This window comes from Mchenga conophoros, linkage group LG6, assembly GCF_057382185.1.
Source record: "Mchenga conophoros isolate Kocher_MC1m ecotype Shallow Benthic linkage group LG6, M_conophoros_male_GT1.1, whole genome shotgun sequence".
NCBI classification, from domain to species: Eukaryota; Metazoa; Chordata; class Actinopteri; order Cichliformes; family Cichlidae; genus Mchenga; species Mchenga conophoros.
Window position 1 is genome coordinate 31,278,737 of NC_140531.1, and position 22,418 is coordinate 31,301,154.

The 22,418-nt window shown below is 38.8% G+C and overlaps 1 protein-coding gene across 3 annotated transcripts; it reads left to right on the plus strand.

Annotated features, from left to right (window-relative positions):
* Positions 1 to 858: 858 nt before the first annotated feature.
* tmod1 (tropomodulin 1) lies at positions 859 to 21,808 on the plus strand. 3 transcript variants are annotated; one of them, XM_085277380.1, is made up of 13 exons: positions 859 to 1,167; positions 4,452 to 4,529; positions 4,651 to 4,710; positions 4,935 to 5,071; positions 10,375 to 10,531; positions 12,557 to 12,673; positions 14,324 to 14,413; positions 15,750 to 15,880; positions 16,139 to 16,246; positions 17,321 to 17,464; positions 17,838 to 17,982; positions 18,652 to 18,751; positions 19,601 to 21,808. In XM_085277380.1, exons 4-13 carry the CDS (start codon positions 4,949 to 4,951, stop codon positions 19,617 to 19,619), a joined length of 1,134 nt encoding a protein of 377 aa, XP_085133506.1. In that variant the 5' UTR covers positions 859 to 1,167; positions 4,452 to 4,529; positions 4,651 to 4,710; positions 4,935 to 4,948; the 3' UTR covers positions 19,620 to 21,808. The 3 variants fall into 3 exon arrangements, with proteins under 3 accessions (XP_085133506.1, XP_085133505.1, XP_085133507.1); XM_085277379.1 differs by lacking the exon at positions 4,651 to 4,710 and having other exon boundaries at positions 860 to 1,167; XM_085277381.1 differs by lacking the exons at positions 4,651 to 4,710; positions 18,652 to 18,751 and having other exon boundaries at positions 864 to 1,167.
* The last annotated feature ends 610 nt before the right edge of the window (positions 21,809 to 22,418 follow it).

Genomic DNA, 22,418 nt, shown 5'->3' on the forward strand with positions numbered 1-22,418 from the left:
ATTACCTATCTTAGTCCTACATAATGTCTGTGTAATCAAGTAAACATCTGTCATGTTACCCTGACCTGACTAACTGCATTACAAATGTCTTCAAGTAACTTTAAAAAGAAAAACACATAAAGTTAATATACATGAAATACAGTAATATTACCTTTAAAGCAAATAATGCTCAGAGTGAGCTGCCTTGGGAGAGTGCTGCTTGTTTATCAGGTGCTTTATTAAACAGCTTTGAGTTTTGCTACATAATATTTAGCATTATTGTTATTATTATTATTATTATTATTATTATTATTAACTTATTTTATTAGCTTCACCCACATTAGAATGAGTATTTTAAACAGTTTTATTTGGCTGTCTGTACAAACTGAATCAGACTGAATTATAATTTCACAATTTTAATGGATTTGAGTGGACTTAAGATTTCAGTGTTAGAAACATATACTGTAACGTGTCTGCACAAACATCTGTTACTCCACTTATTATTCTACACAGTGTTTTAAATACAAGTACTTTTTAACAGACAGTCATCTGTCTGCGCTTCAGCCAACCTAAATTTAATTTGGTGCTTATTGCAGAACCAATATAAACGGATTGGTACAGATTTGCTCTCTGTACTTGTAAGAATACAATAACTTATTGCACAGTAAAATAATAGGGATCCAGAGTCCAGCACTTAAGCGGTTAACAGTCACCAAACTAACCGATATCCTACCCAGACTCTTGCAGCTTTAATGTAAACCATAAACGTTATCGTGAGCTACGCTACATAGTGAACCATTGTCCGATAATGGAGGCAGCGCATCTTCGTGACATCACAGGAGTGACACAGCAGCCGTGAGCGAGGAGAGGAGGAGGATCTCTTCCCCAAAAGTTTGGTTTGCCCTTTGCTGGAGATGAGATTCAGTCCCAACAGGTCCACAGAGAGTCGACCAGAGCCGGGGGAGGAAACTTTGTGAGCGCTGAAATCTTCTGGATTCAAGATTGTCCGCGGGTCATGGACGGTTTGATTTAGGGGAAATTTGGCGGATTCCCGGAGTTGCGCGCTTGCAGCGGACCGTGCTTCGCACTGCTGCGACTCCAGGCGGCTGTGAAGGAAACCATATCTGGTCAAAGTATTCGTTGCTGTCACCCAGCGGGACCAGCCGGCTATAAATAGCGCTGGAGGAGGTAGGGAAATTAATGCATATATTTTACTGCGGGCAGCAAAGCAGTCAAATAAGTTAAGGTCACTTCTCCGTGTTAAAACCGTGAACCGGATTAGTTTAACATTTACTTAAAGTGGGAAAGTGGTTTTCTAGAAAAAATGAACACCAATTATAAGTTCCCTGTTTCTGTTTTTCATCATTTGGCTGCTGCAGGTTAAATATTAAACTGAAAGATGCAGATTGGGTGGGTTTTTTTATTTTTATTTTATTGTGATTGTATTTGGACCAATCATAACTACAGCTTTTAATTTAATTTTTAAAGTTATTACAACTTTGCAGAAACAGGAGTTCCGAAGTATACAAAAGTTGCTGGTTTTCTGTGACCTCCACACATCCACTCTAGAAATAACTAAGCTGTGGAACTTCTGTTTGTCAGTCATTTTTATTTTATGAGCACAGCTCTTAATGGTGCTTCAGAAGTCTGCTGTTTACCTCCTGGTTTAGCCATGTATTATATTATCAGCTGGAGTATAACAGCACTCATTGGTGATATTACACTTAACAAAAACATTATGACACTTTGACCTCTGCAGAATGAACAAATGGCCTGACCCCAGGTCCAAGGTAGCAAGTGAGCTACTTGGTCTGGTATACAGATCATGATATATGACTCTGTGCTGGCCCCAAAGCAAAAAACAAAACAAAAAAAAAAAACAGTGGCCACAGATGTCCTCAGCAAAATGAAGGATTATTTAACGTGTGGCCTTTAATGGTTTTGGTTGTATGCACACCTCAATGCCAGGTCTAAATCTACGAACCAAACTGTCTTTTCTTTGGAGTGCCAGTAATAAAACACGCCATCCTTTCCACAGAGCTTATTTTCTGCCACATGCATTGTGACATGTGGCTGAGTAAAGGAGAACAGTTGTCTCTCAGCTGTTGTCTGCTGGGACATTTCAGATATCTGTGCAATTTTTACAACTGCTATCTTTCCTTTAGATTGTGTGGCACAAAATTAGGGTTTAATTCTTCTACTTTCTCAAAAATGAGCAGAGTTAAGTGTGATTATTGTAGTTTTATTCCATTTCAGCATCAGACCTAGAACAAACTGAGCAGCTAAGATATGTTTGGGGTAATTTAATCAATTAAAATCACTTTTAATTTACTTTTTTAGATATGTAGAGTTATGCTTATATTTGAATGTGAATCTGTGAAGTAGTTATGCACAAAGATGTTGTGGAGGTCATTTCAGCAGCCTGTAGAAGATGGCAACAAAGGCTTCACGTACCATTTGTATGCTGTTTGAAAGCAGTTAACGAGGAGTTGCAAAAAGAAAAATCAAGTTACTTTAATATTGCTGCATGAGCTTATTTCTGTGATGAATATTTCAGTTTTCTTCACTCTGAGAGCATTTGTGAATATTGCAGAAATGTCTGCGTACTTCATGACTGAAAAAAAAAATCTTGCCTTCACCCAGGAGTAGCTAACTTGTATACACACAGTTTTAAAAAGACTTTTATTCTGAAATATTTTTATCTTCTGCTCTCAGTTAGTGAAAGGCTGTGCTCATGCAAGACCAGTTGCCCTCCCAAGGTTTTACACATATCTGACTTGATTAATTATCCCGTATCAGTGGGCTATTCTTAGACGCTTAAGGATTGGATAGGCCTGCTTTCAAGGGCAAGAGGCAAGTTAGATGTTTATGACTGCAGAGGGTACGTTCTGGTTCAGGTCATTTTTAGTTGTTTTGCTCTTTCTGCCCAGTGAATGTCCTGTAATGAAGCAGAGGCTTATAGAAATGTTCTAAATACAGGCAAGTGTCTGTTCGATATCATCAGAACAGGTTGCAGTCTTCCAGTGGGCTTGCAGTGCTATTTGGAGTGCAGCCCAGTTCTTCATCTCTGGTTTTGGAAACTTGTCTTGACATGGAGTGAAAAGAGAAAGCAGAACAAAAGAACAACACGCTTGACCCCGCTTTTTAGGATTAAAGCCAAAGCACACTTGGTGACATCGCTAAGATCAAAAAGATAAGCTTTCTTTCACATTTGTGCTCCTCAAAAACACAATTTTCTGCACTTTGAGCTCCAGCTCAATATTTTCTGCCTAATTTGAGATCATTCCCATCGCCTGATACAAGCTCAGTGAAGTTATAGTTAATGTTGCTATGTGGGCATCCATCGGTAGCAGCTCAACACTTGTCAGAGTCTGAACTACAGCTTTAAGGAACTTGGGGCTTAGTGACCGTGTGCGCGCCCAGTGTTTGGTGCTCTGGTCCACAAATGTTCCACTGCAGCTCATCCATTTTCAGTCATCTGGTCACAGAGCCAAGACAGAGTTCGAGAGCAAGATTTGGAATGAGTCTTCATAGCTGTTTGAGAAAGAAACAAGAGCAAGACACGTTTACGGACAGCATATTTGACCTATCCAACATTTATAAAGTTTTCAGGGCAACACTTGGAGAAAATAAGCAGATGATCAGCAGCAGGATATGTGCAAAATTACCAAGTGTCAAGCAAATAGGTGAAAACTTGTAAGCAAATCCAATTCAATCAGACAACTGTTTTTTGTCTAATTGAATCAAATTGAAATGGTGACAAATAAATGGAAAAATTCTTGCAGAGAAGAACAATAAAACACCTAGGAAGGCTTCAAAATATTTCTCCTTAAATAATAATTAACGGTGCAGTTTGTTCACCTGTCTGCATTTGTAAACTCATTCATATTTAGTATTAAGTCATTCAAAAACCTGCATAAAAGCTTAAAGATGCAGTTATATACCAGACTTGTCTTGGCTAGGAGCAGTTCCATCTAGCAATTCTGTTAACAGCTTAATTGTATATTTGCTGGCAGATGGGAATTGTTAGCTTTGAGAAGGCCTAGGTTAGCGCTTTTTATCTTTCCACTCTGTGCTAAGTTGTACTAACCTGCTGGCTGTAGCGTCATATTTAATCTAAAGATGTGAGTGTGGCACATGGAAACCTTTTGAGGACATGAAAATGAACACTCCAACAGCTCTCAAAAACTCTGTGACGATATAAGAGAAATGGAAAGAAGAACATTTAAAGCATTACCAGTGAAAATGTTTGACAAATTCTCATACATTTCTTTTGCACTCAATGAATTTCGTATTTTCAAGCCTTCTGTATTTCCGGACAGTTGCTTTCTGAGAAATCGGAGTAGTAGAGAAGAGATGACAAGCAGAGAAATATGATGTTTCACTTCTTTCCATGTTCATGACGTACTATTGTTTTCTAATTCTGCGAGCTATTAATCTCTCTTCACACTATTTACTTGTGCCTCTTTCAGGTGTAATTGCTTTCCCAAGAGGGCTACGGGCACTTGGCTGCCTTTGCTGTTATTTTACCCGAGGTGGGGGTCATTAAGGTCAGTCTGTCTTCTGAATTCCACTGTTAAAGCATTGTGTTGCTTTTCTCTGATCCTTCAAACCCACTGTTATTCCAACATTCATTTTAATTACTCACTTCTTGGTTGTTTCCATCCATAGATATAATCTAGGCTCCTGATCTCCTACAGTTTGCCTTTTTCATTTGGAGGCGTTGCTGAAGTGAGAGAACAGTTTGAATATGCCTCACATGTTGAACACATCCCAAGAATAACAAAGAGCAAAGAGAATACAAGAAAATGATAAATACGGTTATGCTTTATTGCCACGTATATTCCCTCAAACAGTATAACTCTCAAATTGATTGCCATCATTGCTCATAATTGATGTGTAAATATTTTATTTCTGTTGTTTTCCAAGATATTGTACTCTTCTTTCCCCCCCAGGTGTGCTGTCCACAATGGCACTTCTGAGGAAGGAGATGGAGAAGTACAGAGACATAGACGAGGACGAGCTGCTGAAGAAACTGTCAGAAGAAGAGTTGCAGCGGTTAGAGGATGAATTAGAGGAGCTGGATCCTGATGTAAGCTTATAACATTGAAGTCCATAAGGAGAAGCTATGTCAGTATGCTGGTATCAGTGGGGATTAATGGGGGCATACATGCTCAGCAGACAGCACGATGTAATGTATCACATTGTATATCACTGGAGCTGCAGTGTGCTTTCGTTTGAGTTGCTGTTAGCTGGTAATTTCTGTTTTTAAAATAACATAAATCTTAGTTTTTATAGTGGTAGTACAGTAGTAATTGTTAAAATATGTTTGAAGGAAAGGACTGAAAACAAAAGTCTACAAAGCCATGGCATTTATGGTCAGGAGTTTACATAAACTCATCATGGGAATGAATGTCGTGATACTTTTGAGCTTTTAATGATTTCTTTAAGAAATTTTTTCCCAGGGTGCATTGATTATAACCAGGGGTGCACATAAGTGGTCCGCAGGTGCGCATTCGCTGTCAAAATAAAAGACGCGCACCAGATAAGAAGTTGCAACACGCGTTTGCGTCCATATAAAAGGCACTGTTTTTGTCCGCTAGAGTGGGATTTTCACGGCATATTCTGCACCACATCTCTGTGCGTTCATCATTTGTTTGAAGCCAGCTCACCTCCTGCAACTACTTTTCTGAGAATATGCGGTTCTTTTGCAGTTCGGACTCCTTCTGACATTTCTTTGGAGGTGGAGGAACACCAAAGTAATTGCTTAAAGGAGCTTCTTCGACATCTTTAAGAGTTCTAAACAAATGTCTGTCCTCCTCCAGAAAATCTTATGTACGCAAACGTGCGTTGCAACATCTTATCTTGTGCGCGTCTTTTATTTTGACAGCGAATGCGCACCTGCGGACCACTTATGTGCACCCCTGATTATAACAGCATATATCTCTAATGACTTGTAAAAACAAGAATTGGGTGCACAAGCAGCAATTTATTTTGGATTTCCTCTGATCCACACCGGCAAAAGTATATACAAAATAAAATATACATACACTCACATTTTTTCATAAGCGGTGCTGAAGGTTCCATAGTCTCTTTTAAATTGACAAAGCCAAGGCCTACAACTGGTACTTTCTTTGCCAGCATAAAAAGGATTTGTTTCATAGCAGTTGTCTATTGCTCTGAGTGTTGGTCACTACTCAGAGCAATAGAAAAGAGTAGATTTGCACAGGTTGGGAAGGTCTCTTGGAGCCATTTCTAAACAAGTGCACATTCCAAGATGATTCAAAACAGTTATGCGCAAGCACATCTTGTCTGGATGTGTCACCACTTTGCCAAGGTCTGGAAGAAAACCCAAACTGTCACCCTCAGATGATGGTTGTTCAGGAAAAACCCCAAGTTCAAGGTTACCAGAAACCAGAAACTACTGGAATACCAACTGCACAGGGAAGCCAGTTTTTACATCGCCATGCCCTGAGAGGGTCCCACATGGACAAGTTAAAATCCCTCTTGGTAAAGGTTTTTTGGTCAGATTTGACAAAGATTGAGCTCTTTGGCCACAATGGCAACAGGCATGTTTGGAGAAGTAAAGATGAGGCTTTCAAACCTATGAACACTGTACCAACTCTCAAGCACGGTGGTGGTTGCATCATGCTCTGGGGCTGTTTTGCTGCTAGTGGTACTGTTACATTACTCAAATAGATGGAATTCTTCAACTTTACTCCACACTAGACTAAACATGGACAGAATTGGGTGTTCCAAATAAAACAGGTCAGCATTAAGCTTCTTTAATGGCCTTCCCGAACCTCCAGCCTTAACCATGTTGAAAATGTTTGGGATAACCTGTAAAGCTGGTTCTGTGCCACAAAATGAGCCAAAATAAATGAGCTCCACCAATTTTGCTTAGAAGAATTTGATTAACATCTATTCCAGGTGCAACTTTCTAAGGGACGTTTAACCAAATATTAGTTGGGGTGTAATCCACACTTTTGACCTTGTGTGAATTAGAGAAAATCCTAAATGAATTAAATTCTTTATTCTTTATTTTTATGTTTTGAAGTCATTAAAGATAGATGCTGTATATTCATTCCACCCTGGAAAAATATCAATTCAAATAAATCATTTAGAGCATTTACCACAATGAGCTTATGCAAACTTTGGACCGCGACTGTATTAGAAGTTGCTGAGCGCAGATTAGATTCTCTGTGTAAAAGTATTACAACTAAACATGAAGGTCTTTTGTGTCTGCGGCAGGGTTTGATTCAGTAATACATGTAAAAATGGTGAAACAAACGAAAAACGAAGAGTGAAAGTGTGAAAAAGTAAAATACTAACCTTAAATTAATAACCTCTTGTTACTGTTTAGTCTTCCCTGTTATTCAAAGTATTTCTCCTTTTGTATTAAGTACAGCTAAAGCACTTATAATACTACATCAGCACTCGTGTTTATTCGCTGCTGCTTTTTATGATATGTTTATTTCTGCATTTGATTCTCGTCCACCGACAGACCACCGAGTAATAAATCAGGGGTCAAGGTGTGGACAGCTGCTGCAATAGCTGCCAGATGAATGTCTAACTCCTCATAAAGAGACCGGAGTCCCCCTCAGTGCCAAGGGGATGACTCGAAGGGTATAATGTGGAGTAGATATGTGTGTGTGTTTGTTAGCGAGGCTCATGCCAGCAGTGAGTGACTGCAGGGACTCGCTGACGTAAACAGAGGAAACAGAGAGAAGCAGTGCGTATGTCCTTACCTTGTTTGTGCCTGTTTATGAGGGTCACCTGTTACACAACAGTAAAGTGCCCATTTGCTCTGACTGTAACATTCCCAGCACGGTTTCCCACATCGGTTCCAGTAAACAGACTGAAAGTTTGCACGCATGTCTGCCATTATTGATTATTCAGCAACAATTACAAGAACATTTTGTGTTTTACAACACACAGTACTGCCTCACAAGTGTACTGACCCAAGCTTGCTTCATACTCAGTTGTTTGTGTGGATTAATACAAATCACACGTAGAAAAAGTTCCAATCAAAGTGAAAAGTTTGGCATAGATTAAACCATCAAAATGGCTCTGAGACTGCAACTTCCCATTTTCAAAAAGTTGTAGAGAGCCTGTAGCTACAGAATAGATGGATATTTTCCTGAGGAGGTGGAGGTGGTGTTTTGCTGGCAGGTATTATTGGATATGTTTATTAGAGCGTGAGAAAGTTGAAATCTGTGCTGATGTTTGTTTGCATTTGTTGCAGGTGGTCATTTTTATTTGCATTGTGCATTTTTATATGCTGGTATCTGAAATGAATCTTGATGTGTCATATATCTTGAAATGATATCGTCTCAGCTTCAGGCTCATAGACACATAGACACACGTATTGTACATGTGACTGTTAGTTGATGGGAGAGAAACAGAGGCCGACTCATGCTGTTAAAAATAAAATACTGGGACTGAGCGCTGTAATCTAAAGCTGATATAAGCTTTGTGTTGGTGATATCTTAGATTGTGCTGACTGCGCAAAGTGTCGGGTATGTTCGGTTGGGTTTTTTTTTTTTTAATTGCTGTACAACCAGATTATTATTTGGAAGCTCCTAATGTAAGGAGAGAGTCTGACTGAAGATGAATAACAGTGAGAAGCAAAAAGAGAAACAGACTTATAAAGAAAGGGAGGCCCCTAAGTGCTGAGAAGCAGATAAGATATGCAGCTATAAGTAGCACTTCTAAGAGCATGGTTTTGAATGTTGCTTTAGGTTCAAAATAACTTGGTGTGCACTAATGGTCTGGGAAATTTCTTGGTCCTGTGTTGAGCTAGAGGAGAGAGAGAGAATTATATAGTGTCATGCTGTCTAGGCCTGACATCATACAGTTCACTCAGCAGCTCATAAAACTTGTTACAGAAGAAAAAAATCAAAGTCATTTGTTCTTAGCTTTGTGTTTTGCTTCAAAATATTACAAGACTTAACTAAAAGAGAAGTTTGAACAAGATAAAGAAAATAAAACCACATAAGCACCTGTTCGAGACCACTTTAGCATGAGATAACTGCTGACAGAGACATAGGGAAACATAAACTAAGTGATCCGGTGCCAACACAGCTACTTACTGACTTTAATCCTAATATAAAGAAAGATATGCTATGCTGTGCTTGAAGGATGTGATTGAAAAGCCTGATTAGTGTAATTTTATCATAGACTTTGCACTGCCCTGCTTTTGCAGTCAAAGAAGCTGCCCTCTGTTGACCATTAGAAAGAATGCAGATGTAAGTCACTTCACTTTTCAGAAGCTACATACATCTTGACACCTCATGAGGTGAGATATGAGATACTTGGTTGGACTTAGTTAAAGCACTCAGAAATGCTTTAATTCTTTGTAGCTCAGATTCAACATGGTGCAGGAAACATTCCTCTGGGATTTTGGTCCATGTTTACACGATAGCATCACACAGTTGCTTCGGATTTGTTGTCGGCACATCACCGCAACCTGAAGATGCTCAATTGAGCTCGTGTGACTGTGGAGGCCATTTGTGTGCAGTGAGCTCACTATCACTGAGATGGTTTGAACTTTATGACATGGAGCGTTAATGTTGCAGCAGCAAAAAATCGCATCATCTCACATCATCTCATCTGTTCTTAGCTGACAGCAGGTGTGGTCTTGTGCTATAAAGCAGAGATGACTGTGTGGGGAAAATCCCAGTCGATGAGTACTCACTGAAATATTCAGACCAGCCTATCTGGCAAAAAGAACAATGTTACATTCAAAGTCGCTCAAACCATCTTTGACTCCAGTTCTGGTGCTCGATTTAGACCTCACCAGGTAGTCTTGACCATGTCTGCATGATTGAGACCAAGTTGTTGCTATGTGATTGGCTTCTTAGCAGGGATAGCTCAGTAGGTAGAGTGGTGGCCCCATGATCGGAAGGTCGGGGGTTCGATTCCCCTGAACAGCTACCCTGAGGTACCCCTGAGCAAGGTACCGTCCCTACACACTGCTTCCCATGCGCCCAATGGCTGCCCACTGCTTCACTGAGTGAATGGGTTAAATGCAGAGAGGAATTTCCCCACGGGGATCAATAAAGTACATTTTCTTTCTTTCTTCTTTCTTGGAGCGTAATACAGTCTCTGCTACCAAGTTCTGTGGGAAAAAAAACGAAAACCTTTTTAACATGATAGAATAAGTAGAAAGGCACTTTGGGAAACTCAAGGATTCATTCTCTGGGGAATGAATGTTGAGTTACATTAGGCTGGATCGGAATTGTAAAGCAGGGAGCAAGTCTGGCTAAAAGCATCGAAAAATTCCTTCACACTTCACACATAGACTTCACACATAGACTGGTCAAATTAGCAAAAGTATGGGTTATTTTTCCAACATGCAATACCAACATATTGTAAATGTTAATCCGTGTCTAGAATGCATTGTTGCCTGCTGGGATGCGCCAGAAGGACCAGACAAAGAAAGCACCAACAGGGACGTTTCAAAGAGACAACCTCCTGGCCCATCTGGAGAAACAGGCCAAAGAGCATCCTGACAAAGAAGACCTGGTGCCCTACACCGGGGAGAAGAGAGGTAGGAACTGGTGTGTTTAATAAAAATCAAGTTAATCAGGCAAATCTTTTCATGATTAATCTTTTTATTAAGATATTATTGTTATTATTATTAATAAATGAAAGCTGTTTAAAGCTTCCTTAAACATGATTTAAATGATGGTGTTACTTTGTAATTAAACAAATATCTCTGGACTCTTGGATGGATTTCAAAAAGGCAAATTGATCAGTGAAAACAGCCAACCTGTAGCTCAGGTGTTAACACTAAAACTCGGTTTATCAGAAATCCACAGCGTAGACACAGACTTGACTGGTGGTGAAGAACTTCAGCCATGTCAAACTCTTTAAACTCTGTAAAGTTTCTTTCTGTTTTTCTGACTTTTGTTACGTTCTGATTTGCTGGTGTTGTTGCTTTGGGACTCACTCCACTTGCCGCAGCATTTGCCGTGCCCTCAGCGGTGCCATGACATTTAACCAAGACAGGTCACACGTGACTTTCCAAAAACTGCTCTCACAACTCCTCTCACAGAGCCACGTGTTCATATGAGCATCAGAAAAAATGTCTGGCTGAAACACGAGGAGCAAGCCACACAAATACAGACATAGCAAACCTATCGGTAAAGACATCTCTGGGCTTCTAGAGTCAGCCGCTTGTCAGGTGTGACATGAAAGCATACTCACCTCACACAGCTTGTGTAACAGAACTGATTTTGGCAACTGGACTGACCTTGTCTTACATGTCCTCACCTTAGACTGACAGTTACATTCAAATTCCATACTACTGTATGTACTGTATTCAGTACTAGTTATAGGTTCTAACAGGTTGATGGTCTTCACTGTTTTTGTAATTCACATTTACTTAGCTTTTGTTCTGTCTTTTTTATACATGACTTTCTATGACAAAAGAGTGAGCCTTTGTTAATGGTAGTAGCAATGAAAATGATTGCTGTGTTTCAGGAATAACAGAGTGACAGACAATCATTCATGTTCACATACACACCTACACCCGATTTAGAATGTCCAATTAACCTAACATGGGAGGACCGCAGGAGGAAGCCAGAGTATCCAAGGAGAACCCACACAGGCACAGAGAGAACATGCTAACGTCACACAGAAACACCCCGACTGTCTAGTGGATTTGACACACCTCGCTGTGAGGGGACAATCCAAAGTTGTTTATGCCATTATTTTAAGAAATAAAACAATATATCACAGAGTTATCATAGATTTTTTTTAAATTATTATTTTCTTACTAGTTTTTAATTTTACTTCATTTTGACTTTTTGTTAATTCTGTTTAGTTTCAGTTTGTTTCCAGAGTGGGTTTGCTTGTTTCAGTTTAGCTTTTATTGTTTGAAAATGTTTAGCTTTCATTCGTTTCAATCTTTAATTCTTATTATTTCATTTACGGCAAACGCCAGAGGCAAGAACTGTGAAAAATGAGTGTAGATACAATATAAATACAAACCTTTCGACTTTTTGGCCTCAATAGAAGCATTCATCAAATCCTCATCAGGCAGTTTATAATAAATGACAAGGAAAACACATTTCATCTGTAATTGTATTTTAGTTTAGTTTTCCAAATTCACAAAATCTTTTCCATCAGTTTTATTTTTTTCCAAAGGTGTAGTTTTGTTTGTTTTTTCATTTTAGTTCACAAAAATATGTGTTCATGCCTAGTTTCAGTTTTTATTACTTTAGTTTTTAGTTATATTTTTAACTTTAATAACCTCAATACACAGCAGTTCAACAAATTCAACCTTAGAGAGAAATTCAGTGCATATACTATGAAGCTGCATTTCCACTACATGCGGTCACACCACACAGAATGTATAGAAATTTTGGGTCATTTTGAGAAAAAATGCTACTTAAGAAGCAAATCTGTAGCCATAGAGGTCCCTAAATTGACAAAAATCCAGGAAAAAACTGGAGTCTGTCAAATGTAACTTGTAAGCTAAATGCTAAATTAAAGTTACTGATAATTGTCATTGTAATAGTAGTGCTTGCAGTCACTTACTTTGCATAAAATATATCCCCTCATATTGCAGGGAAAGCCTGGGTGCCTAAAACAAGAGTGGATCCAATCATAGAGTCTGTGACTCTGGAGCCGGAGTTAGAAGAAGCCCTGTCCAGTGCTACCGATGCTGAACTCTGTGATATTGCAGGTAACTATCACACAACATCTCTCTGTAGGCAAATTTTTCCAAGAAAATGAACAAATAAAAGTACTTAAGTTTAATTGGATTTTACGTCTGCACATGTAGCTGAACTGTAACTTTTCTCCATTTCAAGAGTTGTTTCTATATATTTCTATATGAAGGTTTTAGGCATGCTCTCACTAATGAATGTAAGTAGACTACCATAGGTGTAACTAGCCCTTGTTAATCTAACTTTCACTCATTTCCTCTAGCACTCCTTTCATCTTCATTCCACTCTTACCGTTCAACTCTTCATCATCATCATCCGTACCTTCATTTTCTGGATCTTTCTATCTATTAGTTCATCTCCGTCCAGGGTATCTGTACGCTGCACATAGTCCTGCATGGAACAACACTGGTCTTCTGTGACATTTGTGCTTTTTGTTTTACTTTGTAGTCGTATTGTTGCATGTGTGGACCGTGCATTGTATTTAACAAAAAACTTGGTTCATGCAGGGCGAGTGGACCTGCTGGTACATTTTTTTGCATAGTGGGGAAGGACGATGTAAGCTACATCACAAAAAATTGTAAAAATGATATTAATGACGATGTAGAAAACACCCAGTGTTTTATCAGCTTGCAGCTTGCAGGTGGCGGCAGTTGGGAATGTAAGTGCATGACACCGCTATAGCAGGTATGATGTGATATGACGCAGCTCTGCTTTACACACTGCAGTTATTGTCATTTGCTGGATTTTGTCTGAATAGTGTTTGAAGTTATTTTTCTTTGCCTTAAAATATAAAATAATAACTTTTTCGATGTCCATACCATCAGGAGAAACTCGAGCTGCCATTAAAACAGTGTTGCTGATGTTTCAGGGTTTTTTCTGTCTGTTTTGTTTCTTTGTTTTTAGCCTGCCTGAGTTATTGCAGTCAATGTGCTGAACTTATTATATTAATGATGACAGTGAGTTGACTTTGTGGGAAGTATACTTACTTATACCATGTAAACACATTTAGTTTTAACCACTGTCAGAGTAATTACAAGACGATGCATACTTCATGTGTGACAAAAATATTATCCAACCCTGCTGCTGTTAGAAGACGGAGATTTAAAATGAGAAATGCTCGTGGTGAACAAGCCTCTTAGCTTGTTGCAATACACGCACTTCACTGCATTCAGTAATCGAATAAACAGTCAGATACTCTCAATCTCTCTGACAAAGAAACAAGGCAAAGACTCTCTGTTAATTGTGTCCTCAGAGTAACTGCTTGGCTGGAAACATATTTCAGATTTCCTGCTGCCAGAGCACATCATAGATTTTTTTTGCCTTGGCTGGCTGATATCTCATTATTTTTTTTATAACAAATAAAGTATATTGCACATTGATTTGGCTTCGGCCTGCTAAGAGCAGAAGGTCAGCTGTGGTTGCAGAAGTCAAAGCCAGTACACGGGAGCTGAATCCATACAGTGTGCAGGTTTTTTTCTTTCTTTTTTTTTTTTCCTCATGCTTGCCTTGATTGCGATGCTGAAAGCGACTGGTGCATGGTGGTCTGGTCTAAGGTTGCAAGCCAATCAATAAGTCCACTCAGTGTCAGCACTGCTCTCTTGCTTTCTCTTTCTCGATCCTTTTTTTTTCTCAAATGTTCATTCTTCAGTCTCCTTCTCTTCTTCCAGCCATCCTGGGCATGCACACGCTGATGAGTAACCAGCAGTACTATGAAGCCCTGGCCAGCAGCACTATAGTCAACAAGCAAGGCCTTAACAGTATGTGAAACACATACACGCTTGCACTCACCTACCGAAATGTATACTACTGGACACAAGTACACATGAATTATAGGGACTTTCGAGGAACAAGTAAAAGTACTCTAAAATAAAGCAGATCACTCAACTAGTACCAAAAAAATTGCATCATTTAAGAAAAATGCTGCAGTTGGATTGGAATAAAGTGTGATCTCATGTTTGCAGAATGTTTATTTTACCAAAAACAGTGTATGCTCATATTTTTTCTGTTTTGCACTTGATACATGCACAAATAATGTAAAACAGGTTAAAGTAAAATAGATAGGTAGATAAAAGAGTATAAGCACACATACATTTTGCTATTATCCTGCCAGGAATACACTATCGCTGGTTCATCTGTTTGCACTTCATGTTATGCTACATCGTGTAAACGATTGAATTGTGGGATTACTTTTAGCTCTCCTTCACAGGTTAATGAGCTATTGTTTATCTTGTGTGGTGGCTCATCCTATAGTTACACTTCCAGCTCTAAACAGAGACTGAGCATCTCACATCCAAATATGACTACCTTATAAAGCAACCCACAGTCTCCTGCTGAAGTTGTCACTCTGTTTTGAGTAGTGATACAGAGGAGGGCACAAAAACCCTTTTTACAAAAGCATTGGTCCATATTAACCTTAATGACTGAATCTCAGAGATTTGCAATCCATTACTAAAGTAGGTGCACATTTCTCGTGCTGGTAAACCAAACGGATTCTAGTTTTTCCGTATTTTAGATCTTCTGCTGCAGAGCACTTACAACGAGGTACTCTGTGCAGCTTTTGCAAAGTATAAAAAATATCATTTTGAAAATCTCCTGAGGTTATTGTAGCCAAATACTAATACTCTGCCTGTACTGTGCTCTGCAAAAAACTATCGTTGGAAGTACGCTTAATCACCTTCTTAAGATTGATACCAATCCCCTGTCAGTAAAATAAATGTGAAGCTACACAGATGTTTAGCCTGGATTACCATAAAAAAGGGGGCAAGCATGGAGAAGAAGAACAGCATTTCTGAACCAGCAGAGTACTCCACGACCAAAAGCAACACTGAATGTGGAAAACTATACTTTCACCAAATAAATGTGTTCTCTTTGCTTGACACAAGCAAAGTCTCAAGCAATCATCCAGAAAATGCTGTTTACAGTGTTTAGAGTCGCAGATTCAGAAATTGAGTCAACTACTTAATGGAGAGGTTATTTTTTGTGCTGCTTTTGAAATGAGATTTAGTCCAATCAGACCCTGAGTAAAGCAAATTTATCCATCAGCAGTCTGATTTTGTAAATATATTTTTATATTATACGTGTGTTGCACCCCAGGTGTGATCCAGTGTACCCAGTACAAGCCAGTCCCTGATGAGGAGCCCAACTCCACTGATGTAGAGGAAACTCTGTTGAGAGTAAAGAGGAATGATCCCGACCTGGTAGAAGTCAACCTCAATAACATCAAGGTAAGAATGCTGGGTTGTGTTAAAAAAAAAAAGAGAGAGACAGTGCAGGTTTAATAATCTATATCTATTATAAAAATTATATTTAAATTTGGATGTATATTGGATTTGGTTTCAAGTTTTATACATAAACTTCAAGCATTTGTTTCTTTATGAATCACAGCAATTAATATTTTTTTTACTGTTTATGACAAGGGAAAATGCAAAAATACATAGAAATAAGTTTTTCCAACATTTAATTTTTTGTTTTTCTGCACCCAGAATATTCCTATCCCAACTCTGAAGGCATATGCCGAGGCTCTGATGAAGAACACAGTGGTGGAGAGGTTCAGTATTGTAGGAACAAGGAGCAATGACCCTGTAGCATTTGTAAGTCTAATGCTTTTCAACCTAACTTGCTTTTTTTTTTCAGTTCTCTTCCCTTTTTATCTTAACAGCTTCCCAGTTTTTCACTTTTTATCATTAATGGGGATGAGTCCTATTTTGACAAACAATATGAAGATTAAAATAAACATGTGGTTTGACAAAGTTCCTCCTAAACAGATCAAAATACACCAAGAGGGTAAAAAAGCAGGGCGTAAACAAAAAGAAGAAAAAGCTCTGCAGAACAAGAGCAAGATATCCAAACTCAAGGCAACAAGGAAAATTCGTCCCAACAATACAGAAAAGAAATGTGACGCAAATAGGAGTACATGTGGAGTCAAGCAGATGATCAGACAAAGGGAAAATGGTAAATGGCTTGCATTTGTATAGCGCCTTACTCAGTCCCTAAGGACCCCAAAGCGCTTTACACTACATTCAGTCATTCACACACACAGGCAATGGCAAGCTACATTGTAGCCCCAGCTGCCCTGGGGCGCACTGACAGAGGCGAGGCTGCCGGACACAGGCGCCACCGGGCCCTCTGACCACCACCAGTAGGCAAACACGGGGTTAGTATCTTGCCTAAGGATATTTGGCATGCAGCCAGGGATCAAACCACCGACCTTCTGATTAGTGGCTGACCTGCTGTGCCACCTGAGCTACAGCCACCCCCCCAAAAAAAGAAAAGACTTGCATATACTCAGTGGCCAGATTTTAGAATGAGACATAGGTGGACATAAGTGGCAGATAGCACAGTGGAAGGAACTCGGATAGGCGAAGACACAGATGGAAACAAGCAGGAAATGAGAAGAAAAACAAAGACAGGAAGTGAGGGCACAGATGACGCACAAGGAATAGCAGTTACCAAAATGAAGCAGGAGATGGAAACAAGCAAGACGAGGGAACTAACACAGACAAAACAGAGACTAAGAGTAGGAAACAGTGGAGACATTTGTACAATATGAACAGAAGAAAAACCAAATCAAAATCAAAACGGGGACCAAACCACAACGAAAGCCTGACAAGAGCAGCCTGGCTTCAAAGCTGCTCCTGAATACAAAGTGCTGTGTGTTTTCTCAGGCCCTGGCAGAGATGTTGAAAGTTAACACGATGCTCAAGAGTCTGAACGTTGAGTCCAACTTCATAACAGGGACTGGAATCCTGGCCCTCATAGAGTCGCTGCAGAATAACACCACACTACTGGAGCTCAAGATAGACAATCAGGTAAAAGCTCACACCCTCCATAGAGTACAGACAGATTTAAACACACTGGAACAGTATGTATGTGTCATGCAGTGTACACAGTTCATCATTGCCACTTTGGTCTAATGCTCGCTGATTGCATTGCAATGTCTCATATGCCATAGTTGGACATCTGTGACTCATTGCCCACTAATGCCTACTTTTATTTCTCTCCTTGTTCTTGGCCCTTTCTTTTTTGCTTTTCAAGTCCAGTTATTGATTGAAATCAACTTTTTTTTTTTTTAAACCCTCAATCCCACCACTGATTTTTTTTTTTTTTTTTGCCTTTAATCATCTACTCCTCTCTCGTCTTCCTCTCTCCACCATCCTTTCCTGCACTCTCTGTGAACTCCAGAGTCAGCCCTTAGGCAACAAAGTGGAGATGGAAATAGCCAACATGCTGGAGAAAAACACCACATTGCTGAAGTTTGGGTATCATTTCACCCAGCAGGGTCCACGCCTCCGGGGCTCCAATGCCATGATGAACAACAATGACCTGGGTGGGTACACACACCTGCATGATCACTGTATGGATGTGGCATTAGGTCTCGAACTGACAGAACGTCAAGTAAATACTCAAGTAATATTATTTTCATTCTTTTAGTTATGTCTTTTTGTAATGTTTCATTTGGCAGAGTTAGACGTTAGTATGGGCACGAGTGCACTTTATCATCACTATATCTCCTTGAGTTCTACTTCAATCAGAGGCTAATAGAAGAATGAGAGTGATATCATCAGTTGGTTACTCAGTAGAGCTGCCAAACAGCCTCAGCCAATCATAACAGTACCTTCCTGAGTTATGACCTCAGCACTAAGAAAAGCCTGTGAGCGTGAGAGAGAACATAATGAAGCGAGTGAGTGGAGTGTTTCCTGTCATGCACAAATTTTACCAGTAATTGTTGTGTTTGCTGACCTGATTTCCAACTTTTTTCCCCCAAAATATTTACTTTGTACAACAAACTAGGGCAGAATAAATCCTCTCTGACTCGATTGCTGTAACATTCACGCTACAGAATGTAGCTTCAAAACTAAATTAGATGTGGATATGATTTTGTTTGTGTTTTGTTTTAAATGGTCTTACTATCTTCTTGTATTTTGTGTATATATATAATGTTCAAAACCACTTTACATCATTTATGATGCTTTCTCTTCCCCACGTCATCTTTAAGCCCGGGTCGTCAGGTCGGAGACAGACGGCTCTTTCACCCTCACTCTATCTGTCCCTGAGCTGGAGAGGGCCTTTGGGAAAAAGTTCAAGTCTAAGACTAAGTAAAAAAAAAAAAAAAGTACAGTACAGTCACACACTGTATGACCGCTCAGCCTTGCCTTTCTGCTGCCAACATCTCCCGGTTCTTTTCCGTACTACCGGAAGCTCTGCTGCCTTCTGTCATACTCTTCTGAGAGTTTCTATTGCTTGTCCACATCTTCACTCTTTTAATCATCTCTAGCTTACGGAGACTGCTCTTTAGTCCCACGGCATTCCTGAAATAGTGCAAAAATCTTGCAATTCTGGAAACATGTAGATGAGATAACTACCTGTATAAAAAAAGAAAGAATCTCATAGCACAGAATTTGACTTTGAAATTATGCTGTATTTTTCTATACTGACTTTGAGTGATTAGTCTTTGGTCTTTCTGCTCTTTTCATCTGCATTTTTGGAGGAATTTGGTTCCTCCTGTTTTTTCACTCCTTTCCAAAGCCCCAAAAGTGGACCCACAGGACTCTCATGGAGTCTCTGATCACCTTTTAGTAATTAGTTTCTGGTTGTTGAACATGCATTATCACGTGATCTTGAGACAGAATTTTCTTCAGAGCTGAACATATATTCTGTTTTATTGTGCACAATAACCACAAAGTAATCACGTTTAAGAAGACGCTGTCCTGTTCTTTCCACTTGCTTACGTTTGTCCTGTGTATTTATTCACAAAGAACTCTTCTTACACGTTGCAGCCACCAATTTGTTGTGATGTTCTTTTTGCCTTGCTTTTTTTGTCAGCTATCTTGCTTCCTGTCAGTTAAAGAGGTCAGCTTTGCTGTGCTGTTGCTTAAGATGATGAGGTTGATGTTGTCTTTCATCTTTCTTTCTCCTGTAACCTTCCATTTTCCCTCTGTCTACAGTAAGAAAGAGAAGGCTTGAAGGAGGACCCATTTTCCCAAAGTGTCGGACAAATGTGTAGAAACCAGGGCTACCTTCAACTCCTGCCATCTGTCACCCCCTTCCACTCTATCAGGTTCAATTGTTTTGGTTTCAGAGACAGTGTCTGAACTTTTTCACTCACAGACTTTTACTTAGTAAATGTTAAATGATCCATTTGGATTAATTAACAGATCCTTCTGAGTTTCCAGTGCATGCAACAACAAAAAAAGTGACATTAATATTATTACTTTGTGCTCTGAAGTTTGCATTTTGACATATTTTCTAGGCTTGGACAGCTATAACTGCAGCTTTTTGTACAAACCAACTCCTACTCTGTAATTTTGAGTCTTTCAATGCTTCCTCAGTGAAGGGCTTAAGGTCTGGTTTTGAATGTGGTCCCATATGAAAAGTGATGGGCAACTTTTAGCAGTCTGCTGAGTTGAATTTTAATAGTTATTATTATTATTATTATTATTATTATTACTACTGTGCTGTAAATGACTGGTGTTGTCACTACTGCTGTTGCTTCCAGGACACCTTACAAGACTACGAATTTCTGCCATGTCAGATTATTCATTTAAATTGAATTGAGAAAAAAAATGAACATCTGGTTTTGCCCCCATCTTCTGATGTTTTTCTCTTTTCATTTTTCAGTGTGAAAAAAAGTATTTAGTGACTCATTTCGATACTGAGCTACACAGATTCTTGAGCAATTTACAAATGGCTGTATAAACCTGGCAACTGTGAGATTTGTCACTACATACGTATTTATTGAAACAGACCTGGGAAAGAGTCAGAAGCCATTCATATGACTTGGTTTGATTATGCTGGATAATCAAATAACCAGTAGTAAAAACGTTGCTGTAAAAGAAAATGTACTGTCAAATTACACTGTGACGTTATCCAGTGTTTATATTAGCACTCGCTGCCTGTTAATGTGCAATATTCAAATGCCAGTGTAATGTGCTTTATATTTTCCTTTAAATATCCAGCGAATACGGCACTGTTATATAGAAGTGTTTACAGCAGCGGCATTGTAAGAGCGCCAGAGAGAGAGAGAGAGACAAGAAGCTCAACAAATTCTGAGAGAAATTCCCAAAACTAAAGATGGTGTTAGAAAAAAAACTCCCAGAGAGTAAAAAGCTTTTGAAAAACTTTGTGATGGGACAAAATCTGCAAAGAAATGTAACAATTTTAAACATAATTTGATGAGATTCTTTACATGCAGTTTTTTAGAATAAATGTTACATAGCTGCCGAGTGGCAAGAGGGTTTTTGCTTACAGTCACCAGATTATATTAACCCAAGCAACTTGTGAATATTTGAATGGATTTGTTTTACACTTTCAGCCAGGTCTGGTTTGTTGATTGTTTGTGTTGATTTGTATTTACTGGAGCTACAATGTGTGTTTTAGTATGAAATGACTTTTTTACTACAGGTTTCACATTAATCCCTAAATCCAGGTTTGTTGTATTTTTGTATGCAGGAAACCTTTCATGTCTTTGCAGCTTTCAGACTATAACAATCCCCCTTATTCGTATGAAAAACAGACTATTTACAAGCATGTCTGGCTATGACAGGTACTGCAAATCAGAGATATGGTATTGCACCGTAATCCTTTGGAGATCAAAATGAAATGGTTCTCATCATAGGCCAAAAAACCACCCGAATAAATGTTGATTTTATGCTGCTGTATACTTTGGAGCAGATAGCGGGATTTCTCATAACTTTAAAAATCAGCAGTGCAATGAGGGAAAAGTAGAGTTAGCTGTTATATAAGCAGGAATTAGAACAGTTCCAGTAGAAATCGCAGGATGGTTTGTTAGCTTTTATTAGCTGTCGATGAATTATTTGTTTTAGGAAACGTTTATGTCTTCCTAATGTGAACAACTCTTGCTCAAAATTCTGATTGCATGTTTAAGGGCTAATAACACATTCAGTGTTATTATTTATCACCACTTTGTTACTGACACTGTCAGTAACAATGTCCAGTGAATGGTCGATATCTTCATTATAAAGATGAAGAATTGAAAGCTAAAAGTGAAAGAGGACTCTGCTCTCACAGTCTCTGTGTGTCATGTTCTTTTCTCCTGTGTAGGGCTTTTTTCATATTGTACTGCTTGACTCGGTTTTTTCATAGATAGTTCACATTTTTTTGTTCTGTTTTATGAATTAAATAAAGCTTGAAAATTGTCTTTGTTTATACACCTTCAGCACATTTGATACAAAGACCGCAGGGCCCACAGTGCCACTCTGTGGCGAAAGAGAAGAATTACACCAAGCTGGTGAAGCTTTCCATCCCTCTTGGCTCTCTTGGCTACGGTCCTCAATGGTGGCGCTTGGTTGCAATTGATTTTATACAGCAACAAGGAAAAAAATCCACATGTCATATTTATGAAAAATTACAGGTTCTCATTGTCATTCCAGGGAGGTTGTAAGAATGATCTGGAAAAAAAAATTTATTTTAATTTCATTGGAGGGAAAAATTACAGTTTTATGCATCATTTGTTTCAGTACAAGGTTATTAGAGTTAACTGGACTAAACTAAAACGATTTTAGTTAATCGTGATAAAAAATAAAAATGAGACTGATTCAGTAAAAGGGCTAGATGTTAGAATCCCTGATAATTGTGGAATGGAAATGGAATTTTATTATTACAAAAGTAACAAATGAAATAAAATTCAGGAAGGAAGGTCTTTAGTTTTTGTTAATTTGGTGAAATTCAACATGGCAAACACAAACACATATTTATATTCTATTATTGTACCGTGCAGAACGTCTTAATTGTTCCAATCTAACA